The following is a 26,071-nucleotide window of genomic DNA, read 5'->3' as shown; positions in this document are numbered from 1 at the left end:
CTTCATTTGCTTAGAAAAAAGTAACTACCTTTGACAGGAAATTAAGGTTAGTACACAGAGCTACTGTTCATTGGTGACCAAAATTTGCTCACTGATTTTTCTTGACCAACTAGAAACAGCAATTCTATGTACTCAAATGCTGGTTTCATGCGAGATGTAAGGACAGCATGAACAGCTGCAACTAGTAGAAGGCTTCCTGTTGCCACTTAAGATATCCTAAATCAGAATTGGTAGACCTAAGATGTAAACTAAATGCTACTCCCTTTTCCATGTCCTCAGAACTAGTGATTCGAGGTTTTGAAGCAAAAAGGAGCCTCCATTCTTCATGATCAAGAGTTGCAAAAAATTGAAACCTGCATGAAGAACAATTGAGTCTTTTTAAAAAGGAGAACCAATTCTGATGAGGCCAGTACAGCTACAAGAATCATTGTGCTGGGCTGTTTTTGATCAGGGGATTGGAACACTGAAAAATACAACAGCAGTTTTACACACTCGGTGATAGCAAATAGATCTATTTGAGAAGTGACCCCAAGCCTGAAAAAGGTGCAATGATTCAGAGATCACCCATGGGGCTGAACAACTATCTGGTTCTGACTGTCCTAGTTTAGAATTTCATACGATGAGAAATTGCAATGTCCCAAAAATTCACATTGCTTCCGAGCACAGACAAAAAGAAACCACACCTCCTTGTTTGATGATATAAAACACAGTATCCTGATTGCTAGTCTGAACTAAAACTAACATCTTGAATATAATATGTAAACAAACACTTGGAGGGAATACAATATTGCCCTGAGCTCCACGTGTTTGATATGGTGCATTTGTTTGGCTTGTGCCCGTATTTTTGGCTTGAGCTGAGAGCTCAGATGGGCTTCCCAATTAAAGTTGGAAGTATCTGTTGTCAGGATACAAAAATGCTCCAAAGGAGAAAAGGAGACACCTCTATTCAGAATTCCTGTGGTTCATCTTTGCTGTCTGTGGCCAACTACTTGCATTTTGCAGTAGTACTTGTACTTGGTATTATCCCTCTTTGTTGTGTTGGTAATTTTCTTCCACACCTGAAGAGAAAAGTGTAGCTGATCACTTTACATATAGGACAAGCTGTATATTCCGTAAGGAAACAGAGACTGGGGAGAAGAGTCAGGAGGCTGCTTTTGTTGCATAGTTACTCCCAACATCAATCATTTTTCATTGGTGAGGCTCAGCAGAAAATTGATGCTGAGCTTCTTTGGGTTATTTGGAGAAGGGAATAATATTCTCTTTCAATAGCAAAAGCTTCTGCGATAATAGGTTGTGCTTCTTAATCTAGAGGATGAAGATAGTGAAGCTACTATTGAACGGTGCTGTAGAGAACAGTGAAATTTCATCTTATTGAAACTTTTACCACACTCACTTCATATATAAGATTTCTTTTGGGGGGCTTCCACTGTGGATCATTCGGTGCGTTTTCTGAAACAATTTCTTTCCCTTCTTCTGTTCAACTAACATCTCTCTCCCTTGACCCCTGAGGATTGTGGACATATGGGTCATTCTCTTCTTTAATTATTGGTAATATATCAAGATTGATCCTCTCATAGCCTAGAGAGATCATATTTAACTTTATCACTAAAACCTGAAGCACAGAGTCAAGAGAGTCATCTGATGGTACTGGCAGAAGCTTAGATTCTCAAACAGGTGCTGAATACACTACATGCTGAAAACATACTGGTATGCATGTACTGAATTTTGCAGAGGTGATGGGCTGTCATTTCTACAGGCAACATCACACCCTAAAATAGTTTCTTTTTTACCTAAATGGGCCTGGGATTTTCACCAGGCGGCATATTAAATGAGTGTCTGCAATTTTTTCAGAACATGAAAGCTGAACTTTACTTAATCCGGGTGATGGTTCTATGTTGTATTTTTAGTCCACCTTTTTAGGCAACATCTGCAGATGATCTACCGATTTTTTTCTCTCTTCCTTCTGCACAAACAGGAACCTTTTTTTTTTTTTTGCTTCATAACGATTATGGAGCCCATAAAACAATGCTTTTGAGCTCACAGAGATATCCTTCCAATAGTACTTACTTTACATTACTCGATGACACTCATCCACACTTAGCTCAAAGTGAGCTAAAATTAAAAATTCCTATTCCTTAATTACAACCGAACACTTTATATCCCTGCATCATAAAACAAATAGGATAGAAATCTAACACTACAAATCATCAATTCCCATAAATAGCACACCGGAATCTTCTGTCCCCAGTCATTAATTTTCCAATCAGAAACGTTTAAAAATCTATACTTTCAAATAATTTTTAAATTGCTCATAAAATGGTATCTGTCATAGTTCTAAAAGGAGATCACTGCACAACTTAGGGCCTAACATCCCGAATTACTATGAAATGGAATTTAAGTCCACTTGGTACTTTAATCTTCTTGGGGAGATTGTAATCATCTGGATGGTTCATACATTCAAGCAGCAAAAAAGCAAACTTACTCACCTGTAGCAGGTGTTCTCTGAGGACAGAAGACCAAGTATTCCTACAGCTGGGTGATGTTGTCTGACGGACAGATGCTGACTGGCAAGATTAAGTTAGAATTTCCTAGCATCATACCACCCACGCATGTGCGGGTCCCTCATTCATTTAACAAAAGCTAAAAAATACAACTCCAAGGGGAGGTAGAACAGTATGTGAGAATATTTGGCCTGCTGTCCTCGGAGAACACCTGCTACGTGTGAGTAACTTTACTTTCTTAGAGGACAAGCAGGTCGTTGTATTCTCAGAGCTGGGAATCCCTAGCTACCAAAGCTCACTGAAAACAACAATGCTAGGATAATAGGGACTCGAAATGTCAAGGCCTGACAGTCAATTAACCTGAAATTATTTTACATACCAGTTGTGAAGATGTAACCTGAAACACAAGAAAACAGGGCCTAGGGAGTGAAGTTGCATTCTAGACACCAAACAAATCCTTCAGGACTGCCTGCCTGAACTGGTTGTCAAGTCGGACATCCTGACCAGGGTAGCGATGAGGTGTGAACGTGTGGAGAGATAACCACGTCACAGCTTTAGAAATCTCCTCTATAGAGACTGACCTCAAGTGGACTAACAATGTAGCCATGGCTCTGACATTATGAGCCTTGACATAACCCTGGCATAACTGAAGGAGATGCAATCTGCTACCCAATTAGAAATTCTGCATTTGCCAATGGCTACCCCATCCAGTTTGGGTCAAAAGAAACAAAAAGCTGGATTGGCTGTCTATGGGCTTTAGTTCACTCCAGATAGAAGCCTAAGGCTCACTTGTGCTCTCACCAGGATGGGCATGTGGTTCTGGGGAAAATGTTGGTAGAGCAACTGACTAATTAAGAAGGAACCTAGGTGTGTGCAGAGAACTACTCTGTTGTGGTAAAACTTAGGTAAGGTGGATCAGCTACTAGGGACTGAAGATCACAGACTCCGCGAGCCCCTGACCGCCACCAAAAACACAACTTTCCAGGTCAAATACTTCAGATGACAGGAATCAAGTGGCTCAAAAGGAGTTTTTTCATCAGCTGGGTGATAAAAATGTTGAGAGCCCATGACACAGTTGGAGATTTGAAAGGGGGCTCTGATAACAAAAAACATTGCATGAAGGGAAGAACTATAGGCTGCACAGAGATGAGCTTACCTCCTACATGGAGATAAGAACTAATTGCACTTAGATGATCTCCTACAGTGTTGGCTTTCAAACCAGATTCAGAGAGGTGCAGGACGAATTCAAGCAGTTTTTGTGTAGGCCAGGTGAGGGGATCTAAGGCCTTGCCCTCACACCAGACAGCAAACCACCTCCACTTAAATAAGTAACACCTCCTAGTAGAAGCCAGCAAGATGTGGGAGACTCCCTCCAGCAAATCTAAGGATTCAAATTCTATGCTCTCAACATCCAAGATGTGAGGGCCAGGATTGGAATTTGAGATGTAGAACAGATCCCTTGTTATGCGTGAAGAGGGTCAGACAATATTCACATCTCAATGGAATGGAGGACAACTCCAGAAGACGAGGAAACCAGATCATAGGTCCCTGGTCTTGCCTGAGTTTCAGCAAAGTCTTCCCTATGAGAGGTATTGGAGGATACACATAGAGAAGAGATACCTCATTCTGTGTGATGAGGGTTGGAAAATATTCCCATCTCAATGGAATTTTAATATGCCTCGTTTTATTACTACTTATCTGTAATATTATAATGGTGAATAAGTGGTCCTATGTATACTCGGATTAGATTTAAAGTTATATTTACATTTATTTCTTTGCATTACAAAATGCCTTATTGTGTTGCTGCTTATCTGAAAATTTGCATATACATAATAATTTATATTTTATATATGTATTATGATTTTTATACATTTTTTATGTCCTCATAGATATTTCACATCATAGAAAACTGACTGAAAAGTAATCGGTCTAGCAAAGAATTTTTGTATCAAAAATCATTAGGTATGTTTTCTCATACATATGATTGTTTTATTGTTTGCATTTACTTTGATTTTGTTTTGATCTATTATATTTTACGTTTATGTTATTGTATTTGTTTAAAGTCCCCTGACGCAAGCTGATAGGGCTGAAACACGACTCGTGTCGGGTCGTTTTTATCATTTTGAATACAGACCTTGTTTAAGAACACCATTTGAGAGAGGAGTTTATTTTGGATCCACTTTCTTTTCGCTTGGCATTCGCTCTTTTGTGGAGAGGTCACCTTCTGTTGGTGTTGACAGTCAAACTACCCCTGTGAATGCTTGCCATCTGGATTAGGTGATTTACTACTCTTTAATTTGTCAATTTGGCTCAATATATCTTCCAGAATCACATACATTTTTCATTTCCTTCGCATCATCACCCATGAAAATCATGGTACATGTAGATCTCTTACATCTTCTTCCGTAAAGTCCAAAACAAAGAATTCATTCAGTCTTTCTGCTATGGCCTTGCCTCCCTCAGTGCCCTATTTGCTCCTTCATGATCTAACAGTTCCACGGATTCCCTCAAATGTTTTCTGCTTCTCATGTACCTGAAAAACTGATTACTGTGAATTTTTGCCTATATGGCAAGTTTCTCTCCATATTTTCTTTTAGCCTTCTTTATAAATGCTTTGCATCTAACTTGCCGTGCATAAGTTGCTTCTTATTTTTTTCATTTGGGTCCTTTTTCCATTTTTTGAAGAACACACTTTAGGCTCTAATTTTCCTCTTTTACTTCACCTCTTAACCATGCTGGCTGTCATTTGATCTTCTTTCTACCTTTGTCAATACGTGGAATACATCTGTTCTGGGCTTCCATCATAGTATTTTTAAATAATATCCCTGACTGATTTAAAATCCTAACCATTGCAGCTGCTCCTTTTAGCTTCTTTTTGACCATTTTCCACATTTTATCATAGTCAACCTTTTTGACTAAATGCTGCTATAGTAGATTTAATTTGTGACCACTCCAGATACTAGCTCAAATTGATCATGTTATGATCACTGTTTCCCAGCAGACACAACACCATTACCATCTTGTACTATGCCCTACATTCCACTAAGGACTAGATCTAAAATAGCACCCCCTCTTGTCTGTTCCTGGACACATTGCCTCAAGAAGCAGTCATTTGCTAAGTCCAGGAATTTTACCTCCCTAGCACTCTCCAATCAATATTTGAATTTTATCCAATCAATATTTTAATTTGAAGATTATCAATAGAAATCAAACAAAATAAAACATAGTAACATAGTAACATAGTAGATGACGGCAGAAAAAGACCTGCATGGTCCATCTAGTCTGCCCAAGATAAACTCATATCTTGAATTTGTACCTGTCTTTTTCAGGGCACAGACCGTATAAGTCTGCCCAGCAGTATTTCCCGCCTCACAACCACCAGTTCCGTCTCCCATCACCGGCTCTGGTACAGATCGTATAAGTCTGCCCTCCCCTATCCTAGCCTCCCAACCACCAACCCCTCTTCCCTCCACCTGCTCCGCCACCCAATTTCAGCTAAGCTTCTGAGGATCCATTCCTGCTGCACAGGATTCCTTTATGCATATCCCACGCATGTTTGAATTCCGTTACCGTTTTCATCTCCACCACCTCCCGCGGGAGGGCATTCCAAGCATCCACCACCCTCTCCGTGAAAAAATACTTCCTGACATCTTTTTTGAGTCTGCCCCCCTTCAATCTCATTTCATGTCCTCTCGTTCTACTGCCTTCCCATCTCCGGAAAAGATTTTTTTGCGGATTAATACCTTTCAAGTATTTGAACGTCTGTATCATATCACCCCTGTTCCTCTTTTCCTCCAGGGTATACATGTTCAGGTCAGCAAGTCTTTGGTCATAAGAAAATAAGATGATACCTTTTTTATTGGACATAACTTAATACATTTCTTGATTAGCTTTCGAAGGTTGCCCTTCTTCGAAAGCTAATCAAGAAATGTATTGTTATGTCCAATAAAAAAGGTATCATCTTATTTTCTTTTCCATGTTTTATTTTGTTTGATTTCTATTGATAACCTTTAAGAGTGGACTAACACGGCTACCACACCTCTCTAATTTGAAGATTGAATGGCTATTATGGTTTGTTTTGTTTTATGTTTTGTAATATGCATGTGAATGTTTTCTTGTACAACCCTACTAGAATACTCCTTCCCTTCATACATGGAATTTCTAATCTGTCAAGATTCCACACTGCTGTTTCATGTAGAATGTTTATTTTGTTTGATTCAATTCCCTCTTTAACACATAGAGCAAATTCCCCTCCAATTCGATCCACTCTATCATTGCAATATAATTTGTACCATGTTAACAGAGTGTTCCACTGATTGTCCTCCTTCTACCAGGTCTCTGAGATGCCTATCGTATCTACCTCTTCATTTAGTGAAATATACTCTAACTCTGTCAACTTATCTTTTAGGCTTCTAGCATTTGTATACAGACACTTCAAATTGCGTTTTCCATAAATCTACAAGCTGCTTAAAAGTTGATAGGGATAATGTGCATCCTTTACTCTGGTCTCCCCCCTTAAACACTCCTGGTTTTCTTTCACCATTGTTGAAATCTCTCTATTGGGATTCCCCTAAATGTCCTGTTTCAATAGTATCCTTCAAGGATACTCCATACCAAACCATTTGCCTGGGTAATTTTCGGATCCCCTCCCCATTTTAGTTTAAAAGCTGCTCTATCTCCTTTTTTAATGTTTGCAACAGCAGTCTGGATCTTTTCCGGATAAGGTGGAGTCCATCCTTTCTGAATAGGCTCCCCTTCCCCAGAATGTTGCCTAGTTCCTAACAGATCTAAATCCCTCATCCCTATACCATTGTCTCAACCATGCATTGAGACTTCAGTGTTCTGCCTGCCTCCTGGGTCCTGAGCGAGGAACGAGGAGCATTTCCGAAAATGCTACCGCGGAGCAGCTTTCTACCTATAAGCATAAATGTGACTTCCAGAACCTCCCTACTACATTCTTCTATGTCATTCGTACCTACCATTTAACAAGACAACAGGCCCCTACCCAACACTGTCTAAAATCCTATTTAGGTGATGCGTGAGGTCCGCTTCCTTTGCACTCGGTAGGCAAGTGACCAAGCTATCTGCATGTCTATTGGCCACCCAGATATCTACATGGCTAATGATTGAATCACCAACTACAACAGCTATTATACCCCTTGTATCCTGGGCAGAAGTTCCTGGATACACATCCTCTGTGCTCAGAAATATAGAAAAATGTAGGCAGATAAAATATGGCCTATGAGGTCTGCCCATCTATCGAAGCAAACACCCACAGAAGGTGATCTCTCCACAGGAGAAGCAAAGACAAACACACAAACTGTGGATCGAAAAAGAGTCCTCTCACAGTTGGTGTCTTCCTAAACAAGGTCTTTCTTCAAATCAATAAAAACAACCCGACACGTAACGTGTTTCGGCCGTGAAGGCCTGCGTCAGGGGTCTATAAAGTAAACACAATAATAAACATAAATGGAAATAAATGAAAAAATATGCTTACATCTCATAAAATCGTATATATGAAAAACATATACATATAACGCATAAACAATTTGTACAAAAAATAATATAATTTACTTAAAAAATGATTATAAACTAAAATAAAAACTATAAAATATGACCGTGTATTACAAGGAACATACCTATTGATCTTTGATGCAAAATAACTTGTAAAGCAGATGACTCACAGTCAAATATCTGTTAACAGAGATATCTAGAACAAATGTATGAATCAATCTATCATATCGATAAAATCAACATAAAATAGATGTAGTAACATATATTATAGATGTAAAAAGGATATCACATATAAAATATATAAGATACAGAAACCTAGATGCCACACATACGTGGATATCTACATGCATGTTGGGTTCTTCTCAATGTTTTTAATGCATGTAGAGCGTATATGTTGAATTTTTGTGTTTCTGCATCCCATAATTTATATGTGATATCCATGCCATTTATTCTCCCCATCAATCCCTTATATATCCCATGTACTTGTCCCAAGTTCTCTTGAAAAAAAGAAAAACAAAAAAGGCAACAGTCTACTTGCTACATAAAAATCTGTTATAAAAAGTAGACCGATACACATATATAAAATCAAAGAAATAATTTATTCAAACCAAGATAAAAGCAGTACCCGACGTGGCCACGTTTCGCCCTCAGGCTGTGTCAGGGGTAAAACTACAAATAAAAAGTTTTGTTTTTATTTGTAGTTTTACCCCTGACGCAGCCTGAGGGCGAAACATGGCCATGTCGGGTACTGCTTTTATCTTGGTTTGAATAAATTTTTTCTTTGATTTTATATATGTGTATCGGTCTACTTTTTATAACAGACCAAGTTCTCTTAAATTCAGATACTGTTTTCATCTCCACTACTTCCACTGTGAGGCCATTAATTCACCACCCTTTCTGTTTAGAAGTATTTCTTCAGTTTACTTCTGGGTCTAACTCCTTTTACCTTCACTCTATATCCCGTTTCAAATGAAAGAGACTCACCTTTTGTGCACTTATGCCACACTGGCATTTAAATGTTTCTCTATCATATCTCCCTTCTCCTGCCTTTCTTCCAAAGTATACGTATTGAGATCTTTAAGTCTGTCCCTATACTCTTTATGATGAAAACTACTAACCATTTTCGTAGCTGCCATCTGGACAGACTCCATCCTTTTTATATCTTTTTGAAGGTGTGATTTCCAGAATTGTACACAATATTCTAAATGAGGTCTCACCAGAGTCTTATATGTGGACATCATCACCTCCTTTATTCTACTGGCCATTCTTCTCCCAATGTACCCAAGCATCCTTCTATCTTTCGCCGTTGCCTTTTCTACCTGTTTGGCCACCTTAAGATCATCACATACAATCACACCCAAGTCTCGCTCCTCTTTATGCACAAACATACTTCACCCCCTAAACTGTACCATTCTCTTGGGTTCTTGCAGCCCAAATGTATGACTCTGCATTTTTTAGCATTACATAGTAACACAGTAAATGATAGCATGGTCCATCTAGTCTGCCCAACAGTTACAATCATTATCAAGTCATGATTAACCCAACAAATGAATGTGATATAAAATAATTGATCATTGTTTCTCTTTGGCATTTCTGGGACATAGATTGCTGAAGTCCGCACAGCCTTGTCCTTAGTTTCCAACTAAAGTTGCAGTTGAAGTCCACTCCAGCCTATCCAAATCCATCTTGTCAATTGCAGGACACAGACCGTAAAATTCTGCCCACACTTTCACATTTCAAATTACTGGAGTCTGTCCAAGGCCTCTCCACCCCATCCTGAACTGAATTGTTATACAAGGGACCGAGAACATACAAGCCTGCCCAGCACTGGCCTTAGTTCGTCACAGCCTCAGTCATCATCTAAAGTGCCATACGACATACAAACACACGTGAAATCATTTTAAGTTTTTTTTTTCTTATTCCATTCACTTTCTAATTAGAGATCCTCTGTGTTCATCCCACGTCTTTTTGAATTCCGTCACTGTTTTTATTCTCCACCAACTCCCTCGGGAGGGTATTATAGGCATCAACCACCATTTCTGTGAAAACCAATTTCCTGACATTACTCCTCAGTCTACCACCCTGCACCCTCAAACCATGTCCTCTAGTTTTACTGTTTTTCCCTCTCTGGAAAATATTTGTTTCTATATTAGTACCTTTCAAATAATTAAACACCTGTATCATATCTCCCCTGTCCCTGCTCTCTTCTAGGGTATACATATTCAGGTCTTCCAGTCTCTTCTCATACTTTTTTGGCACAGGCCCTATACCATTTTTGTCGCCTTCCTCTGGACAGCTTCAAGTCTTTTTACATCCAAGCAAGATACCACCTCCAAAACTGAACACAATACACCAAGTGGGCCTCACCAATGACATTTACAGGGGCATCAACACCTCCTTCCTTCTGCTGGTTACACTTCTCTCTATACAGCCTAGCATCCTTCTGGTTACGGCCACCACCATGTCACACTGTTTTGTTGCCTTCAGATCCTCAGATACTATCATCCCAAGATCCCTCTCCCTATATGTGCATATCAGCCTCTCACCTCCTAGTACATATGGCTCCCATGGATTTCTACTTCCTCTGCATGCCTTTACATTGAATTTTAATTGTCAAATCTACTTTGCTAAATTCTAGACCATTCCTCTAGCTTCGTTAACTCCTTCCTCATGTTATCCATACCATCATGAGGGGTGTCTACCCTATTGCAGATTTTGGTATCAACCGCAAAGAGGCAAACCTTACCAGATAGCCCTTCGGCAATATCACTTACAAAAATGTTAAAAAGAACCGGCCCAAGAACCAAACCTTGTGGCAGACTACTGATAACATCCTTTTCCTCAGAATGAACTCCATTCACCACTACCCTCTGTCTTCTTCCACTCAACCAGTTCCTAACCCAGTCACTTAAGGGCTCATAACAAGGGCACTCAGTTTATTTATTAATTGTATGTGCAGAACCATGTCAAAGGCTTTGCTAAAATCTAAATACACCACATCTAGTTCTCTCTTTTGATTCAAATCTCTGGTCACCCCATCTTCTTCAATCCAAATCTCTGGTCACCCAAAGAAATTAATCAGATTTGTCTGATAAGAACTGTCTCTTGTGAAACCATATTACCTCGGGTCCTGTAATCCACTAGATTCCAAACACTTTACTGTTCTTCGTTTTAAAAGTGTTTCCATTAACTTACTTACACAGAAGTCAGACTTGCTGGCCTGTACAGAGTTCCACTGAGCAGAGGCAGGCACAGACTCACTCTGCTCAGTCTCAATATGGTGAGGAGTCTGAATGAGACAGTTCATGGGACTCAAAAACAGACCCACATCACTTCTCGGAGGAGGCGTCTTATGAGGTACCTTCTGATCCCTCGCCACCTTGATATGTAAATCGCCACCTGAGGGTCTTTCTTTCACTGGGTTTGTCAGGGAGATGGCCTCTGCCATCCCATTTAAGTTAGAGACTGAGGAAGAGCTCAGGACGGAGATGTTAACTGTCCTGAACTAACAGTCTCCTCCTAAGTAAGGGGTCACAGTACCATTGCACCCTATCCTTTAAGACAACTGGATATCTCCATCTCAGTACAGATCACACCTAAAAAGGTGGATACTCATTATAGTATCCAGAAGGCTCCTGGATTGAAGAGGGTCTAACTGCCTCACCATACTCTGGTGGTCGAACCTGCCCTCAAACAAGCTAGAAGCTCCAGGATCGAGAAGTTCTGAGAGAAGAGGACATTCCTCTGGATAAGTGATTATTTTGTTCTGTGCCTTAGTGATTTAAAGACTGGGGATAAAAGAAAAATTGTAGGTTTATTGATAGTTTAAAAATCAAACTTTATTAACTAGTTTCCATAGTGCAAAACCCTTTTCCCTATAGTTTAAAATCTGAACTTTCTGCCACTGCCTACAGCATTAACAGATAGCCTCTAGAAGGCACAACAGGGCTTAGAGTTCAGTCTTCATTCCCACCCAACCCTAGCACATCTCTTCATTTATAGTCTTAATTTATAGCCAGTTATTCTCATTAGGTTAACAAGAGGGGAGTTTTCATTGCATTCTGAGAAGCAAACACTAAATAAATCATACAATATACCATATAACCTTAAGACTCTTTATATTAGCCTAATATACTTAGTACATTAACAGTTTTATTTTTTTTAATCATATTTATTAAACTCACAGAGACAATACAGCTGTAAAAATTCAAAACAGAACCTTACAACAGCAATAATTATACAAGGCAAACTCATTAAGCTTAGACAAAAACAAACAAAAATACCCATCCCAACCCATCCCTCCCTCCCCAGTGCAGTATGAAAGAATATGAGTTCAAATTAGTTTAAGAGACGGCTGCAGGCTGAAGGATGGACCAAAAATGCTCCCAACAAAGCTGGAAATGCAAATTCAGCAAACGGTCATATATAGGTTAGTTAGTGGCATATTCTAGTCTAATAACTGGACCTACAAGTATATTTCTAAGAATTCTTTCCATTCACCATCTCCCCTGTGGTCCTTGCGATCTCCGTAAAGTAAAGCCCACTTTCCTCACCCAGAGGCAGAAGTTTCTGGATTAGGGAATGGAATGCTGATATTAAAAGAATGACGGATTACAGCATGGACACCCAAATTTCCCAACACCTCTATATGTGAGAATGGCCTGAATATGTCCAGAGAAATCAAGCCTGCACTAGTCAAAGCCTTTCTTAGGAGAATCTAAGGATAAGAGTCCTTTCTTGAATAAGTGAAGGGTTTATTTACTAATTACCTGTGGAGTGGTAAGCTCTTGACGGGATGGAAAGTATTTGCCTGTTATGTAAGAAAAAGCAGTTTTATAAGGATAAAGATTAGATGTTTGAATAAGAAAATAGGTAACATACGACTCCTAAAAAAATGTAAAGTCAACTCTGCAGATATTTAGAACTTCAGAGTAAAAGTGATTAGAAGGAAGGAAGATAGTTCAAATACTGGTGGTCACAAGGTAAAATTATGTATAATCATACCTGATAATTTTCTTTCCATTAATCATAGCTGATCAATCCATAGACTGGTGGGTTGTGTCCATCTACCAGCAGGTGGAGATAGAGAGCAAACTTTTGCCTCCCTATATGTGGTCATGTGCTGCCGGAAACTCCTCAGTATGTCGATATCAAAGCTCCATCCGCAGGACTCAGCACTTAGAGAATTACACCCACGAAGGGACACTCTGCCCAGCTCACCACCGCCGAAACGGGGGAGGGGAATTAACCCAGCTCATCCCCACACAAGTGGGGGAGGGGAATCCGTCCAGCTCATCCCCGCGGAGCGGGGGAGGGACACCACACCCGCCGATGCGGGGGGATCTGGCTTATCCTGCAACCGCAACCGCGGGAGGAGCTGACTGACCCTAACACCGCCGAAGCGGGAGGGGTACAAAGCTGCCCTACAGCCGCACGAAGCGGGAGGGAGTGCCGGCAGAATTTATGTCTCAATCCAGCCCCGTAAAACGGAGGGGAGAGGAATGCAGCAGCTCACTGTAACACAAAGTCGTCTCAACTCTTGAAGAATCCAAGTGAAAGAAGAACTTGAACACGAAGTCCTCCTGAAGTAACTGAAGGCTAAACTTGAACCTAAAATTCAACCAGAATATAAACAGTACAGATATCTGGGAGGGGCTATGGATTGATCAGCTATGATTAATGGAAAGAAAATTATCAGGTATGATTATACATAATTTTACCTTCCATATCATCAAGCTGATCAATCCATAGACTGGTGGGATGTACCGAAGCAGTACTCACCCAGGGCGGGACATAGAAATCCCTGACCTCAACACTGAAGCTCCAAACCGGGCCTCCGCCCGTGCAGCCACAGTCAAACGGTAATGCTTGGAGAATGTATGAGCCGAAGCCCACGTTGCCGCCTTGCATATCTCTTCCAAGGAGACGGATCCGGCCTCTGCCATCGAGGCCGCCTGAGCTCTCGTGGAGTGAGCCTTCAGCTGGATAGGCGGCACCTTCCCCGTGGCCACATAAGCCGCTGCAATGGCTTCCTGGACCCATCTTGCCACTGTAGGCTTAGCAGCCTGCAGACCCTTACGAGGACCTGCAAACAGGACAAACAGATGATCCGATTTCCGGAAATCCTTGGTCACTTCCAAGTATCTGATGATGACTCGTCTCACATCCAGATATTCAAGAGCGGAGTACTCCTCTGGGTAGTCCTCCCTACGAAAGGAAGGGAGACAGAGCTGCTGATTCACATGGAAGCGAGAACCAATCTTGGGCAGGAAGGAAGGCACTGTGCGAATAGTCACTCCTGCCTCAGTGCACTGCAGAAAAGGCTCTCGACATGAGAGCGCCTGGAGCTCGGAAACTCTTCTGGCTGAAGTGATAGCCACCAAAAAGACTGCTTTCAACGTCAGGTCTTTCAGAGATGCCCTCGACAAGGGTTCCAAAGGCGGCTTCTGCAATGCTCTTAGCACCAGGTTGAGATTCCACGCAGGCACCACTGAGTGCAGAGGAGGGCGCAGGTGATTAACTCCCTTGAGAAAGCGCACCACATCTGGCTGCGAAGCCAGGGAAGCACCCTTCAGGCGGCCCCTGAAGCAAGCCAGAGCCGCTACCTGGACTTTAAGGGAACTGAGCGACAGGCCTTTCTCCAGACCTTCTTGCAGGAACGCCAACACTGAAGAAATTGGAGCAGTGAAGGGAGAAAGTGAGCCTGCTTCACACCATGCTGCAAAGATACGCCAAACCCTGGCGTAAGCAGTAGAAGTAGAGCGCTTCCTCGCTCTCAGCATAGTGGCGATGACCTTGTCTGAGAAGCCCTTCTTCCTCAGACGCTGCCGCTCAATAGCCAGGCCGTAAGACCAAAGGGAGAGGGATCCTCCATCACCACGGGACCCTGATGTAACAGGCCCTGCTCCACTGACAGCCGCAGAGGATCGTCGACTGAGAGCCTGAACAAGTCCGCATACCAGGGACGTCTGGGCCAATCCGGACCCACCAGGATTACCCTGCCGGGATGCTTTGCCACCCGGTCTAGCACCCTGCCCAACATGGGCCAGGGCGGGAACACATAGAGGAGCTCTTGTGTCGGCCACTGTTGGAGAAGAGCATCTACTCCCAGGGATCGAGGGTCCCGTCCTCTGCTGAAAAAGCGCGGCACTTGGCCATTGGCCGATGACGCCATCAGATCTAGGCTCGGCTGGCCCCAGCGCTTCGTGATGTCCAAGAACGCCTGAGCAGATAGTTGCCACTCTCCGGGCTCCAAGGTATGGCGACTGAGAAAGTCCGCCTTGACATTCATGACTCCGGCAATGTGGGCCGCTGAAAGCTGCTCCAGGTTCGCTTCCGCCCACTGGCAAAGACTCATAGCCTCCTTGGCTAGAGGGGCGCTCTGGTACCTCCCTGGCGGTTGATATAGGCCACAGCCATGGCATTGTCCGACAGGACCCGTACAGGCTTCAACACGAGTACCGGGATGAACTCCAATAACACCAAGCGAATGGCTCTGAGTTCCAGGAGGTTGATAGACCACTTGCCTCTGCAGGAGACTAGAGCCCCTGCGCTGTCCTTCCCAAGCAGTGGGCTCCCCAGCCCATCAAAGAGGCGTCTGTCGTGACGACAATCCACTCCGGGGTCACCAGAGGCAATCCTGCAGACAACTTGTCTGTCTGCGTCCACCAGCTCAGCGCCTTGCGCACTGCTGGGTCCACGGGAAGGCGCACAGCATAATTCTCCGACATCGGAGTCCAGCGCAGCAGCAGAGATAGCTGTAGTGGTCTCATATGAGCCCTGGCCCAGGGCACTACTTCCATCGTGGCCGTCATAGAGCCCAACAGCTGCACGTAGTCCCAAGCCCGAATAGGAGAGGCTACTAGGAACTAGTCCACCTGAGCCTGAAGCTTGACAATCCGATTGTCTGGCAGGAACACTCTGCCCACTTGGGTGTCGAATCGAACTCCCAGATACACCAGGGACTGAGTCGGGCGCAGCTGGCTCTTCTTCCAGTTGATGATCCATCCCAGGGAGCTCAAAAGAGCAACTACCCGGTCCATAGCTTTGCCGCACTCTGCATAAGAGGGGGCTCGGATCAACCAGTCGTCCAGATAAGGATGGACTTGTACTCCTTCCTTTAGCAGGAAGGCCGCTATGACCCCCATTACTTTGGAAAAGGTCCGCGGAGCAGTAGCCAACCCGAAAGGGAGGGCTCTGAACTGGAAGTGTCGTCTCAGGACTGTAAAACGCAGAAAGCGTTGGAGAGGAGGCCAGATGGGAATATGCAGGTACGCTTCCTTGATGTCCAAGGAAGCCAAGAACTCTCCTGCCTTCACTGCCGCTATAACAGAGCGGAGAGTCTCCATGCGAAAGTGCCTCACTTTCCAGGCCCGATTGACCCCTTTGAGGTCGAGGATAGGCCGGACAGAACCTCCTTTCTTTGGAACCACAAAGTAAATGGAGTAACGTCCCTTGCCAATCTGATTTTTTGGCACCGGAACGACCGCACCCAGGCGGATCAGGTTGTCCAAGGTCTGCTGCACTACCACAGCTTGACCGGAGACTTGCAGGGAGAGAGTACAAACCCGTCTCTTAAGGGTTGGCAGAACTCTAGCTTGTAGCCGTCTCTGATGACTTCCAGCACCCACGCGTCTGAAGTTATAGTGGTCCACTCGCCCAGAAACGAGGACAGCCGTCCTCCAATCTGCACTGGGGCGTGGACCAAGGCCCCGTCATTGGGTACGAGACCCTGGGGGAGGACCGGAGGGAGCACCTCCGGGACGGCGGTCTCTGCGAAAGGAATGCTGCTTGGGGGAGAAATTCCTCTTGAAGGAAGAGGGGGCAGAGGAACCCGACTTGCCCGGGCGGTATGGAGGTATCGGGACGAGTACTAACCCGAGCCCTGACCTCTGGTAATTTCTTGCCCTTAGACGTGCCGAGATCGGTCACGATTTTGTCCAGCTCGACCCCAAAGAGCAGCTTGCCTTTAAAAGGCAATCTAGCCAGGCGGGATTTAGAGGCGTGGTCAGCAGACCAATGTTTCAGCCAAAGCCACCGCCGCGCAGAGACTGTCTGAGCCATGCCTTTAGCTGAGGCTCTCCAGACATCATACAGCAAGTCTGCCAAATAGGCTAAGCCCGATTCCAGGGCCGGCCAATCAGCCCTCAAGGAATGATCCGAGGGGGAAGCCCGCTGCACCATAGTCCGGCACGCCCTGGCCACATAGGAGCCGCAAACTGAGGCCTGCAAACTTAAAGCAGCTGCCTCCAAGGACGACCTTAAGGCCGCCTCCAATCTTCTGTCTTGGGCGTCCTTTAGGGCCGTGCCACCTTCCACCGGCAACGCCGTTTTCTTAGTCACCGCAGTGATTAAAGAATCCACGGTAGGCCACAGATAGGCCTCACGTTCACTCACAGCCAAAGGATAGAGGCGGGACATAGCCCTAGCCACTTTAAGGCTCGTTTCCGGGACATCCCATTGAGCCGCAATTAAGGTGTGCATGGCATCATGCACGTGGAAGGTTCTAGGCGGGCGCTTCGTCCCCAGCATAATGGCAGAGCCAACAGGGGCTGAGGGAGAGACGTCCTCCGGAGAGGAAATCTTCAAAGTGTCCATGGCCTGTAACAACAGGTTGGGCAAATCCTCTGGGCTAAAAAGCCGCGCTGCAGAGGGGTCATCCGCTCCATCCGAGCGGGGATCTATCTCCTCCAAGGAATCCGCAAAGGATCGTTGGGAGACCTCAGACACGCTGCCCTCATCTACATCGGAGGAGACAAAAGTCCTCCAAGGCCTGGAAATCAACCCGAGGGCGTTTACCTCTGGGAACCTCAACCTCTTTATCAGAAGAGGGAGCAGGGGCAGCGTTTTGCATGAGGAAAGCCTGATGCAGCAGCAAAACAAACTCGGGGGAGAAACCCCCCAGACTGTGCACTTCCGCAGCCTGGGCAACAGCCCTAGACGCACTCTCAACCGGCGCTCGCAATAGCGGGGGAGAGACATGCTGCGCATCCAAAATGGCGTCCGGCGCGAAACTCCGTGAAGGAGCCGCGCGGGAAGAACGGCGCTTAACTTTAGCCGCTTTTGTGCCGTCGCCCAAATTAAGGGCGTTCATGGCATTAATGTCTCCAACCTCAAGGGCGGCCCCGAAGAAGCCGTCCGAGCCGCGTGGCCGGCCAAGATGGCGGAGGCGAGGAGCGGGGGATGGGCGTTTATGGCGGGAAAAAACCGCCACGCCGGAGGAACGACCGGGACATTCATCGGTCACTAAACTATCACCCATCAAGGGCGAATCAGGTTGTAAAACCCCCGCATCCCCTCTAGAAGCGCTCCAGCGATCCGGGGAGCGACCCTTTGCGCCCTCGCCCTCCGACGCCATTGCCACGAGGAGAAGAATCGGGGAACCCCCTGCCCGCTATAAAAAGGTAAAATTACCTGCTTGCCGCTCCGAGCTGTAACGAACTGGTGTCCCAGTGAGTAGCTGCAATGAACGTTTAAAGAAACGTCGAATTAAACGCCTTTAAAGACGTTTAAAAATATTTTTTTTTTTTTTTTTTTTTAAACGGAGCCAGCGGGAGGGGGGAGAAAAGGAGGGACCTGGCACCACCAGGTTTGCACTTGCTCAAAAGAGCCCTCAACCCCAGGCCTCAACAAAACCTAAGGATTAGGCTTGGAGGCCTAGCCAGAGCTGCTGCTGTGTGTGACCACCACCTGCTGAGATAGAGAACATACTGAGGAGTTTCCGGCAGCACATGACCACATATAGGGAGGCAAAAGTTTGCTCTCTATCTCCACCTGCTGGTAGATGGACACAACCCACCAGTCTATGGATTGATCAGCTTGATGATATGGAATTGGAATTATTATTCTTTGTGTATTATGCCAATGTTCTCCAGTCTTATGGTTAAATGCATGGCTAAAGCCAAAGTACCTCAAATGTTAGTTAAGTTTGGTAATATGGTGCTACCAGAACTAAATGTTAATAAGGAATTTCACATGTTAGCAACCTTAGTTGGTCCATAGCGATCTTTATGGGGATCGGAAGGACCACAGGGGGGACGGTGGAACTGGAAATAATTCTTAGAAATCTACTTGTAGCTCCAATTAGACTAGAATATGCCACTAACTAACCTATATGTGACCCTTTGCTGATTGTGCATTACCTCACCATCAAATGTGAACAGCAGGGTATACTGTGATTTGACACAGAGGCATATTTTCAAAGCACTTAGTTCCATAGGTTACAATGGAACTTTGTAAGTCTAAGTGCTTTGAAAATGAGCCCCACAGAGACCTTTAGGAAAGAAAAACACTGTAGTCATTTGTACCTTGACTTGTGAGCAATTTATAACTTCAACATATAATGAGTAATCTGATGGTCGAGTGACGAAAGAGACTATCACAGAGGCTATAAACCATATGTATGCAGCCATCAGTAAACTAACTTATGCTCCTGTAATAATGAATCTTTTTATGTATTTTTTTGATCCTATGTATTCAAGATACCAAATTCCCTATATAAGGAGCTGGTCTCTGTCCAGAGGTTAGCACATACTTTGTCTATCCCTAGACTTGGTATGTCCTCATATATCAAAATATTAATAAACAATTGTTAAATTGAGCACAGGCTAGTGGTTTTTTTTTTTATTTAAAGTTCTAAATGCGTATGCTGGCTTTGTAAAATGGGAACTTAGACAATTATGCAAGATAAAACAATGCATGTCTCAAATGTGAATAGCACTTAATATTCCTAACAATGGCAAAGAAAACTGTCCACAAAAGCCTAAATTTGAAACCCAATAACAAAGTGGACTAAGTTGATTCACCAGTTATACCAATAAAATGGAGAAAAAGACCTCAGATGTCACACGGACCACTAGCATATCTCAAAATATGGTGGGCTAACTGATTACTGATTACCATGTTTTGACAAATTCAATCACTAGTCAAAAATCTCCATGCCTAATAATTTATGTATGTGCTATTTAACACTTCAATTAATCACTGTGACAAAATTCATTTGAAAACAGTCTATATTCAACAGCACAGAAAAAAATAGTGAAGTGGAGTAACACATATCTTTCATCCAGAACCCCAACAGGCACCTGTTTCACCAGCGGTTTCATCAGGCGATCTCTGTACATTATTTACTCTTACTATGTGCACTCTGCACTATACACCTGCCTATATTCCAGTTGCTGGGTTTCAAATTAGTATCTATCTCCTCAACAAAAGAAATTGTATGATGTGATACCTGCCAGCGCATCTTCTCAGGAGTAGCTCCCATGCTCTGCAATTTACTCCCAAAGGGGTTATGTATATCTCAAGCCTATCTGTATTTCAGGAAGCTCTTCTCCCAAGCCTTTAATACACAGGGTGACTGACTATACATTCATTCTGCAACTGGACTAGCTTGCTACACACACTGAAACTTATATTACTCCCTTATATCTTGTTTAGCAACCCATCTATTTATCCCAAATGACTGTACCACACATCTTATCCTCATCTATATATCTGCACTTGGCCCCTCAGCTATGGTAAGCTGTATTGTAGAAAACCATTAAGTATCAAACCATTAAGGTTTGTAGAAAACCATTAAGTATTGTAGAAAACCGTTCTACTGTGTCCTTATTTACTTGAATGTTCTGTGTGCTTATTAGATGTTTCATTAGTATTAGCTAACATCGTGTTATATCGCTGTTATTTGAATTTCAGTGCTGTTAAATGTGTATATTTTTGATCCTGTTTTATGGTAGTCCTATTATTAGGTTTCAATTTGCTGTTTTGAAATTTATCTCATTTATTGTAGTTATGTTTATACTTGATCATTTTGCTACTGTTATGCTGTTAACAAAATAGAAAGTTTTATGTTAAACTGTACCTGCTGTACACCATCTTGGGTGAATATCTTCATAAAGGCGGTTAATAAATCCCAATAAATAGATAAAATAAAATGTGAATAGCCTTTCTAAAATGAATGCCAAAATATGTGTTTTTAAAAAAGATTTATTTTCAACTGTTTTCTAAACCATTGAGAAAGTTCCTGCAGACATTTGTTCATCAGCTTTACAGCTGTAACCTGATCACTCCTAACCTCCAACCAAAGCTGAATATCAGCAGCAAACAGATGATGGTTTTGACCACATTTTGCTATAATAGAAACATTCAGCCTGATTACAATTTACACCAAGACAAATGAGGCATCTGGACTGTGTGCCAAAATTCTGGAACATTCTACTGAGCAGAATTGGAACCTCCGTTTTGCCTGTGACATCTCTCCACAAGTACGGAAAATAAAGGGAATGCAATAATATTTTTTCTATTAAAAATATTATTAGAAGACAAATAAAAAGAAAAAACCCTTAGAACAAGAGAGTTGTTTTAGCATCTGTTCAGCAGAGTGGAAATAAAAGAACCAAAGAAACTGCTACATGTGAGAAAAGCTATGCATGCTTAGAACTTTACTCTTAGTTCTGAGCTCTGGGAAAGCTATCCAATCCTGGCACTGTGCGATGTCACCAACTTGTGTGCCTGACTCAATCCTGCTTGTTGACATGAAAAGCACTTACAGTATACAGAACTCTGTATAATAAGGTAATATGGATAAACAATATGATCATATAAAACCAATGGGTCAAAGAAAAGACATGCAAGAGATAAACACAGGATGTCCTTGATATAGCAGTACAAACACTTGTGCACTGGTTAGCAAAAGGACTGAAGATGGGGCTAACAGAAGTCACAGAGACAAAGTACGAGCAGGACCAGAGAAGGTAAAGAAACTGAAAGTGATAATCAGAGTCTAGGGAGGAGGCAGACTAAATAGCGCTCCTATATAAAGAAGATACAACATTATATAGGCAACTAACAAATAGGAAAAGAGAAAATTACTGCTTGTAAACCAAACGAGGAGAGGAAATGGAAGAGAACACTCTGAGGATGAAGATGGTGCTATGGACTGCAGAAGATGAAATATGTAAAGACAGGTCATATTCTGTGATAAATGAAAACGGATAAAGGCATCAGAAATAAAGTAAAAAATCATACAGAACGAAGGCTCTGAAGTACTGCCAGCACAATGAGGGCAATGGAAACCTACATTTCAAAAGTGAAAGTCATTGTAGATGTTTCACAATCAATATTTTAAGAATCACAGTTTATTTTAGACTTTTAGAAACATTGGACCTAGGAGTTAATATATATATATATATATATATATATATATATATATATATATATATATATATATATATATATATATATATATATATATATATATATATGTATGTATGCATGCCTTTCTATAAGGAATTACACTTCAAGATCTACACCATAGGGACTCTTTTTTATGTTTATATTTATATTTTTATTTTATGGTTAATTGTCATTTTGCCAATTTATATACAGTATTGTAGGCTTTATATTTTTATTCTCTGGGTAACGAATTTTGCTAATTCTGTTATGATAATCTACCTTGTATTGGATTCCTGGCTAAGCATTCTATAAACTGGAAATCCACTGAATTAAAAATATGTGTTATACCAAAAGGAAGGAAGAAGTCTCAAACAACTCAAATCTAAGCACATTAACAGAGCTGAAAAGATCTAAATGATCTCAAGCTCTTTCATCATTGGCATAAAAACCTTCCATTTTTTAATACAAGTACTTCAAAATCATCAAATGTTCAAATATTCAAATTCATTTCAATTATTATTGCTCATTAAACATAATTGTGTCCAATGTCAAAAAGCAGTCTGTCCAAACCAAAAGCACTTATCTTTAGAGAGTTAAGTGATATGCAGGATGCATGAACAGAGCCCAATTGTTGCTTCTAGGATGGTATGTAATGCCCTCAGGCCAACGATGGCCAGCATTTCGTTTCACTGCGTCAGAGTCCCAAATGGCAAAAAAAAAAAAACTTCTGCAAGAAGCAAAAAAACTATTACAAAGGGTTCACAGAAAGCATCCATAAAAAATACTTTACATACACAAAACACAATCTCATACAGGCTTCATCACAGTCTTCAGCACACGTCCCTGGTCAAAGTGAGAGAAAAAATGGCTGCCATTTATAAATATTGTGACGTCAGATGCCTTCAGGTAAATGTCCAATCAATGACGATCTACAAAAAGTGACACCACTCAAGACGCGTGTTAAGCCCTTTAGGCTCTAAAGAGCTTAACGCCTGTGTTTCATAAAAGCACAGATCAGAATACTTTTTTTAATTATAGGAGTAGTCATCCGTCCTCCTTGAGAAATAGTTTACCTTTTTCCCAGTTCCTCCAGTATCAGAAGATCTATTCTACAGAATCAGATTTCAAACAACAAGTCAAGGACTTGTATAGTAAACTAGCCCATGGATACCCTAAAGATGTGGTTCACAAATCTTTTCGCAGAGCTAAGTTTAATAACAGAGATTTTCTGTTGACACCAAAATCTGACATGTATACTGATGGAGAAGGGGTTTTAACATATGTGATGCTATATATTTCATGCTCCTCCTGGGTATCTAAGGCAATCCGCAAACACTGGGAAGTGGTGAGAATACTTCATGAGTTTAGGAAGTCTTTTTTAAGGTTTCCTTACAGCAGATGTAAGAACTTTAAAGAACCTTTGTGTCTGACTGTCTTATCGGCTTCCTCTATTGTTGCCTTTTTGAATATGGATTCTTCAGGACATATGAAGTGTGGGAATTGTAATTTTTGTGCACTTATGATTGAAACTGCTCTTTTTGTTAACCCTATTGATCAAAGAAATTATCTTTTGAGGGCTAAGACTTCTTGCAGCTCTGACTTTATTGTATATTGCCTAGTCTGCCCATGCAAGAAGGTATATGTGGGTCAGACTACCTGTAAGCTTTCTGTTCAGCTGGCTAAGCATAAGAGTTCGCTGTCAACCAACAGAATTGGATTGTCTCTGGTGGCACATTGTGAACAATTTGGACATTTTTTTCAGGACCTGCGTTCTATTGTTTTACAACATGTACCGCCCCTCATAAGAGGGGGTGATCGGCGTAGGATCCTACTTCAGCAAGAAGAGAGGCAGATTTTTAAGTTAAGATCTTTACAGCCTAAAGGGCTTAATATGTGTCTTGAGTGGTGTCACTTTTACCTGAAGGTGTCTGACATCATAATATGTATAAATGGGAGCTATTTTGTCTCTCACATTGACCAGAGATGTGTGATGAAGACTGTATGAGATTGTGTTTTGTGTATGTAAAGTGTTTTTTATGGATGCTTACTGTGAACCCTTTGTAATAGTTTTTTGCTTCTTGCAGAAGATTTTTTTTTGCCATTCGTGACCCTGAAGCAATGAAGCAAAATGCTGGCCATCGTTGGCCTGACGGCATTACATACCATCCGAGAAGCAACGATTGAGCTCTGTTCCTGCATATCACCTAGCTCTTTAAAGATAAATGCTTTTGGTTTGGACTGACTGCTTTTTGACACTGGACAGAATTATATTTACTGAGCAATAATAATTGAAATGAATTTGAATATTTGATGATTTTGAAGTACTTAGATCAAAAAATGAAAGGGTATTTTTGCCAATGATGAAAGCGTATGAGATCATTTAGATCTTTGCAGCTCTGTTAATCTGCTTAGATTTGAGCTCTTCGAGGCTTTTTCCTTTCTTTTGGTATAATACAAGTTATTTTTCATTCAGTGGATTTCCAGTATTAGATTTTGTTTTAGTGCTTTGATCATCTATACCCGTTGTGCATTGTTTTAGTGATTTTTAAGCATTCTATAAAGCCATGTTAAATTAAATTAAAAACAAACTGGCATCTTTGTAGGTTGTGACACCTTATAAAAGGACCAACCAGAAAGATATTTTAGTGTAAGAATTTTCAGATCCCACAGACAAGATGCCAAGAGTCAAGAAACAAAGAAAATATTCTGAACAAATGTAATACTGCTATTTTGACTCAACAAAATGAGTTTTTCAGTCTCATGAACCTCCTTTACTCTTGAATCAATTGTTACTGTCCAAAAAAAAGCTAGTAGCTCTCGACATTCCAACAAGTTTGAAAGAACTGTTGACTGTCATTTTGAAATAGGAAGCAGTACATTTTCACCAAAGCTTAAAATAAAGCACTCACAATCCGCATTTTTCAAAGATTGTTTCTTTTTTGAAGGTTTAGAGATGACTTTGATCCGTTTACTGAGGAATACACCAATGTCGTCGCTGTTGCCATAGAACATTTTTACTGATAACATGAAGTGCTTTCTTTTGTCTGAATCAGATATGTACAATGTTTTGGCTGTGCAATAGTTCTGCAAAAGAAAAAGATACATCATTGCAACAGAATATCCTTATTGGTGAAAGTGTACTTGTTAACTTTCAGGACTAGCTACATTTTTTCCTTCAAGGTAGAAAATTTACACAAAATTCTGAGGTATGCCTCACAATGTTTTTAGCTCAAAACATACCTTACAGTACACATCAGGAGTGACATAGAGGGGCATTTTCGAAAGAAACGTCTAAGTTAAAATTTGGACAGTCTTTGTAAAACGTCCAAATCTGGAGACAGGGAGAAGGTCATTTTCGAAAAAAGATGGACATCCATCTTTGATTTCGAAAATACCATGGACGTCCTTGGATTTGGACGTCTCTCGATTTGGAGGTCTTTAATTTTCGGCGATGTTCGAAACCAAAGACATCCAAGTCTAAAACGTCCAAATGCAAGCCATTTGGACATGGGAGGAGCCAGCATTTGTAGTACACTGGTCCCCCTGACATGCCAGGACAGCAATCGGGCACCCTAGGGGACACTGCAGTAGACTTCATAAAATGCTCCCAGGTACATAGTTCTCCTTACTTTGTGTGCTGAGCCCCCCAAAACCCACTACCCCCAACTGTACAGCACTACCATAGCCCTTACGGGTAAAGGGGGGCACCTATATGCGAGTACAGAGGGCTTCTGGTGGGTTTTGGAGGGCTCGCTGTTTCCTCCACAAATGTAACAGGTAGGGGGGTATGGGTCTGGGTCCACCTGTCTGAAGTGTGCCGCACCTATTACTAAACTACTCCAGGGACCTGCATGCAATGTCATGGACCTGACTATGACATC

General features: G+C 42.1%; 1 protein-coding gene across 3 annotated transcripts in view; it reads right to left on the bottom strand.

Annotated features, from left to right (window-relative positions):
• Window positions 1–26,071, bottom strand: part of RBPJ (recombination signal binding protein for immunoglobulin kappa J region) — a 415,590-nt gene that overhangs the window by 153,537 nt on the left and 235,982 nt on the right. For all 3 annotated transcript variants that reach the window (XM_030191260.1, XM_030191259.1, XM_030191261.1), the window contains one exon: window positions 25,100–25,274. In XM_030191260.1, the coding sequence (XP_030047120.1) occupies window positions 25,100–25,274 (175 nt within the window). The remainder of the gene's footprint in view (window positions 1–25,099; window positions 25,275–26,071) is intronic.

This window comes from Microcaecilia unicolor, chromosome 2, assembly GCF_901765095.1.
Source record: "Microcaecilia unicolor chromosome 2, aMicUni1.1, whole genome shotgun sequence".
Taxonomy (NCBI): Eukaryota; Metazoa; Chordata; class Amphibia; order Gymnophiona; family Siphonopidae; genus Microcaecilia; species Microcaecilia unicolor.
This window is presented reverse-complemented; position numbering and strand designations above follow the sequence as displayed.